The sequence below is a fragment of the Morus notabilis genome, unplaced genomic scaffold (assembly GCF_000414095.1).
Source record: "Morus notabilis unplaced genomic scaffold, ASM41409v2 Scaffold437, whole genome shotgun sequence".
In the NCBI taxonomy this organism is placed as follows: Eukaryota; Viridiplantae; Streptophyta; class Magnoliopsida; order Rosales; family Moraceae; genus Morus; species Morus notabilis.
Window position 1 is genome coordinate 201296 of NW_010363915.1, and position 5883 is coordinate 207178.

At 41.2% G+C, this 5883-nt stretch overlaps 1 protein-coding gene and 1 non-coding gene across 2 annotated transcripts; one reads left to right on the forward strand and one right to left on the reverse strand.

Annotated features, from left to right (window-relative positions):
• Window positions 1-711: 711 nt before the first annotated feature.
• On the reverse strand, window positions 712-818 carry LOC112092926. Its single transcript, XR_002902823.1, has one exon. It is a non-coding gene; the product is annotated as a small nucleolar RNA R71 (small nucleolar RNA).
• Window positions 819-1308: 490 nt separating this feature from the next.
• Window positions 1309-2797, forward strand: LOC112092920. The gene is made up of 2 exons (XM_024170229.1): window positions 1309-2187; window positions 2234-2797. Exons 1-2 carry the CDS (start codon window positions 1309-1311, stop codon window positions 2795-2797), a joined length of 1443 nt encoding a protein of 480 aa, XP_024025997.1.
• Window positions 2798-5883: the final 3086 nt, after the last annotated feature.

Genomic DNA, 5883 nt, shown 5'->3' on the forward strand with positions numbered 1-5883 from the left:
TGGGACGATATCGGTCTTCGGACCACTTTATTACTTGTACGACTTGTGCACTTGCAAGCGTAGTCAAATTATATTGCAATAAGTTTTTGGCGCCGTTGCCGGGGATTGAACGGCTAAGAATTAGACTACTATAGTGAAGAAATATCTTGTTTTAATCTAAGTTTTTTTTTATTTGTATATATTTATCTATTTTTCTTTTGTTGTGTTCGTAGGTGGATGCAAAAAGCACGTGGCTCGGAACTCTTGCCTTTGGATTCAGAAATCGAACGAACTGTTCGAGCATTAAGGAGAGAACGACGAGCTAGGGCTAAGAACATGGCCGAGAAACAAAACCAAGTAGACCAGCAACGGACGTTGCGAGATTATTTCAAGCCTGTAGTGAACGTGAATTATTCGGGCATCCAACGTCAACAAGTCAATGCTAACAACTTCGAGCTCAAGCCAGCCCTCGTCAACATGGTCCAGCAGAACCAATATGGAGGCTTGCCGCACGAGGATCCCAATATCCACTTGGCCACTTTTCTGGAGATTTGTGACACAGTGAAGATTAATGGAGTGAGTGCCGAGATCATCCGTTTGAAACTCTTCCCATTCTCCTTGCGAGACCGGGCTCGATCATGGCTTCAATCTTTACCATCAGGGAGTGTAGCCGCATGGGAGGACATGGCCCAAAAGTTCCTCATCAAATTCTTTCCGCCCTCCAAGACGTCTCAACTGAGGGCCGAGATTACTTAATTTTGGCAGTTTGAGTATGAACAATTATATGAGGCATGGGAACGGTTTAAAGAGATGCTCCACAAGTGTCCTCAACACGGTATTGAGGATTGGCTCCAAGTTCAACTTTTCTACAATGGGCTTACTAAGCAAACTAAGGCTCATATTGATGCAGCGGTTCGTGGGACCATCTTGTCAAAGACACCCGGGGATGCACTCAATCTCTTTGAGGACATGGCAATGAATAGTTGTCAATGGCAAAATGAGCGGTCCACTGTGAAGAGAGCAGCAAGAATTTATGATGTGGATCAAACGACGTCTCTCATGGCTCAAATGGCACTCTTGATTAATCAAATCCAGGGGCTTACCGCAACCAATGCCAATGGTAATCAAGAAGCTGTAAAGATGGCACAAGCTTTGAGCTAAAGTGATTCATATGATGAGCAATGTCACTTTGTCAACCGTAGCTACAATTTTAGGCCCAACAACAACTTACCGACATACTATCATCCCGGGCTCAGAAACCATGAGAATTTCTCTTATGCCAACAACCAAAATGTTTTACAACCAACTCTGGAGTCGAGTAAACTGGCAATGGAAAAGCCTTCCTCATCACTTGAAGAGCTTTTGAAGACGTATATTGTGGACTCTAAGGCTCGTCTTGATCAACATGACGCTCGTCTCAACAACATTGAAACTCACTGCACCAATTTGGGAGGCACTATGAAGGCACTAGAAACACAAGTTGGCCAATTGGCTAATGCTATAAAAGGGCAATCATCAAGGTCCTTCCCAAGCGACACCGAGAAGATCCCAAGGGAGTGCAAGGCCATCACATTGAGGAGTGGTAAAGAGCTTGAAAGCCTGAGTGTTCAAAACGCCATGGTTGATGAGGAGCCTATCAAGAGCAATGATGATGGTAAGGACAAGTCAAAAGAGGAAAATCTGAAGGCGAAGAAGGAAGCACCAGTGGTTACACCAGGTTCGATCACTTTTCTGGATAACCCACCTCGTATCACTCCCCCATTGCCATTCCCTCAACGGTTCCAGAAGAATACGCTTGACGAGCAATTTGAGAAATTTCTCAATATCTTCAAGAGGATCCACATCAACATCCACTTCGTGGACGCTCTAGAGCAAATGCCAAACTATGCCAAATTCATGAAGGAAGTTATGTCCAAGAAGCGCAAACTCGAGGACTATGAGACAGTGAAGCTTACAGAAGAATGTAGCGCTATCATAAAGAGACAACTACTGGAGAAATTGAAGGATCCGGGTAGTTTTAGAATCCCATGCATCATTGGAGAACTTCACATTGAGAAAGCCTTGTGTGATCTTGGGGCTAGCATCAACCTCATGCCTCTCTCTATCTTGCGGAAGCTCAACCTTGGAGAGATCACACCTACCACCATCTCATTACAATTGGCGGACCGCTCTCTCACCTACCCTAAAGGTATTATCGAGGATGTCTTGGTTAAAATTGATAAATTCATTTTTCCAGTTGACTTTGTGGTGTTAGATGGAAGAAGATCAGGAAATCTCCATTATTTTTGGAAGGCCTTTCCTAGCTACCGGAAGGGCTTTAATAGATGTGCACAGTGGGAACTTGACTTTAAGGTTCAATGAGGAGAAAGCCATCTTCAACCTCTTAAATTCCAAGAAGTCTCCGCAAGAAAAGCCGACATGCAACCGAGTGGAGGAATTGAAATCTTGTATCAAGGAGTTCACTCAAGAAGTGATGCCGAAAGAATCTTTGAGGAATGGTCCTACCAATTCCCTAACCATAAAAAAATTGAGCAATGAACATTGTCCCAAGAAAGATGATGCGGGGGAGTATATTGTTAAGAAGGCTGAAGCCATTGCCACCCCGATGAACAATGAAATGGTGGTGGCCAAGAAGAAAGCCAAGAAGAAGCACGATCAGCGAACCTCGTGGCAAGATCTCACTTTGGGCCAACGCATCCTTCTTTTCAACTCTCAGTTGAAGCTCTCCCCTGAAAAGGTGGAGTCAAGATTATCTGGAACATTTAAGATCAAGCGAGTGTTTTCTTTCTATACCATCGAGCTAGAACCAAGAGGATGAAGTCGTGTTCATGTCCAGCTAGGGACGTTAAATCAAGCGCTTCATGGGAGGCAACCCACATATGATTTTTCGTTGATTCTGTGTCAAATGGGTTTCACTGTAAAAAAAAAAAAAAAAAGCAAATCAGGAGAGGGAGACAGAATGACAGGCGATATGTCGCCTGTCAATAGGCGATATGTCCCCTGAAGGATTTTGACAGCCATATTAGTCTCCGGGAACCTCAGATGGCGAACCCGACGGTGGAATTGATGATGCTGGATGAGGTATGGCCGATAACACTTAGACCGACCTTGAGGTATTGTTTTTCTTTCCTTTTCCCTTTGAGTTTTAACGCGAACAGTGGGGACACTGTTCCTTTTAAGTTTGGGGGAGAGTATCATTTTCTTTTCTTTTGTTATCATCTCTACCTATTGATGTTCTTTTTGTAGGGTTGTTAGATTTCAATTTATTTTAATATTTGTACCGAACTGAGTGTTGTATTACATATGACTATGGGCTTCGATGATGACTTCATGCTAAGCCATCTTCTTTCATTTAGTATGTGTCTCTATATCTTTGACTGTGTGCTTGATCTATCATGCTTGCTTTTGATGTTGTTATCTCTATTTCTGAGCACATGTCTATCTACCTTTCCTTATTTGATGTGTGGCTTTGTGTGCAATTTTGAGACTTTTTATCGCAATGAGAATGCTAGAACTTACCCAAAGGACTTGTCGAGGCGAAATCCTAGGTCTTTGTTGTGTTGATAGGATAGATGCCCTTTTTGGACCGTTTGAGCCAAAAAGCTAACCCGAGCAACATATTATCCATAGAGTCCCTCTTTGAGCTGAAAAAAAAAAGAAAAAAAAAACTAGTATTCATTTGTTTTACTGCCTGATAACCCGAGCCTTGCAATGTATCAAACATTACCTTTACTCACTCACCTTGGCATCACACGTGACCCTTTCACCAAGCGTCAAACGCCTTGCCAGCGAGAGTCGTTAAGTTAGGAGTTTTCTGAGACCGTCCTTGAACCTTTATATTCATCCCTCGCCGTTCTAAATGCGAATTTGACTTTGTGTTCCAAAAAAAAAAAACAAAAACAAAACAAAAAAAAAAAACAAAAAAAAAATTCATGTTTGGGGATCGATCATAGTGGGGGATAGTGTTTATAGACGTTACATTCGAAGGTGAAGAGGCGAATCTAGAAGAAAAGGGCATTGGTTTCGGTTCGGTGAATAGAGGAGTCTATTATTGCCACCGTGCTTGTCTAGGGTGAGTCTGATTTTCTTTCTCCGATTCTCATCTATCCTTCACCCCAGCCTAAGGTTACAAGCCGAGTAAAGTCCTCTTGATCTCCATGACATTTGACCTACATTAGTGGAGATGAGTCAGACGGGTGAGCCTATGGCCGTTCTGTTTTAATGTTTATCTTGCAATTTGTCTTGATACACATGAGTCACATTTGTGTTTAGGTCTTGTAGAGATGATTTGCACACACTTACACGGAGATGACAGTGTTAGAAGTTGAGTATTGAAGGTTGAAATTCTAGTCCTTTTCCAGATTTACATGTTGGGTGGGTGCAGAGGTGTTTGTAACTTGAGATTATATGCCTGAGCTCTATGTTTACACTCTCAGTCGGTTCATTTCTATTTCTTTTGTTTTGTTTTTAGTTTGTTATTTTAGGTTGTGTCGTTTTGTGTTCTTTTGTCCATTTCCCTTTGTGTGTTTTGTTTTATATTAGGTTTTTCTGCTTGAGGACAAGCAGCCATTCAAGTTTGGGGGTGTGATGAGTGCGTAATTTATGCACTCATTCGTTACTCCTTTAGCTAGTTTTGGCACGTTTTTCCTCAAGTTGTTATGTGGATTTGATGACTTTCCCTTGAGTGTGTAGGAAAGGGTGAAATCGTTGAGTTTTGAGGCATTTTGGCTTAAAAAGACAGAGAACAACGCGATATGGTGCCTTCAGATGGCGATGCGACTCGAAAAGGAGCAAAATTGAGCAAACTTGTGCGAAGGACCAGAGAAGGATGCGATATGTCGCCTCCTTTGTGGAGATATGTCACCTCCTTTAGGTGATATGTCGCCTATTCTAGGGGATATGTCGCCTGATTTACCCGATTTCATTAGAAACACGCGTTTTGCCCTAGTTTGGTGCATGGACTTTTATGGAAAGTGAGAATTAGCTTCTTGGGGATGTATTGGACGTGGAATATAAGAAGGAGAGGCCGAAAACTGAAGGGAAGGAGGAGAAAAAGGGTTTGCAAAAGAAGAAAATCTGAATCGGAGAGGATTCGAGGGAAATTCCAGCGATTCTTCAAGAATTCCAAGCGTTCTTCATTCTCTTCTTATCTTTCTTCTTGTATTTTTCTGAGTTTTGAATATTATTTTGAGATTTTGAACCACGTGATGTGTGGCTAATTTTCTTATTTGTTAGGGTTGAGATGAATCTCTATTTGTGATTATTGTTTCGACGTTTTAATGTGCATTTAATTAAGCTCTTCGTTTCTTTCGTGTTCTATTTTGAATTATTGCTGCTAAATCTATGATTTACATATTGCCATGCTTTATGAGATTTTGAATTGGGCAGATTTTTATTGTGAGGATTAATACTCGAGAGGGGAACGTTCAAGCAATCAAGAAACGGATAGAACAACTTAGGTTGGTGTGAGATCGAGAGATAAACATTGCCTAGGTAACCGAAACAATTTTAGGTTGTGAAATTGAGAAGTGGAATTCCAAGAATTGTTTCTAGAATGGAACTTAATGAAGGTAGGGATGAATAGTTGTATAGAGATATAGGCTTGATATCACCTACACATTCTTTATGTGGCACTCGAGAGAGGGTATAAGGATATACATCACTCTAGGTTCTTGAGAATGTTGAGTTAGGTTAGGCACATTACTACGGAGAAACATAATCGCAATAGAGTGAAGTCAAGACCCTAGCATTTTTATCATATTGATTTTCCGTTCTAATTTCAGCACGTATTATTAATTACTGTCATCTTTCCTTTTGATTTAGTTTTCCTTTATTTAAGTTTTTCTTTGAGTTTATCACATCCAAATTTGATCGCTTAGATAAAGTTAAGATATGATATTCACA

Coding starts and splice junctions, on each gene's coding strand:
- LOC112092920 (XM_024170229.1), top strand. CDS start 1,309: ATGGAAAAGCCTTCCTCATCACTTGAAGAGCTTTTGAAGACGTATATT. Junction 2,188..2,233: donor GTATTATCGAGGATGTCTTG/GTTAAAATTGAT, acceptor TTGTGGTGTTAG/ATGGAAGAAGATCAGGAAAT.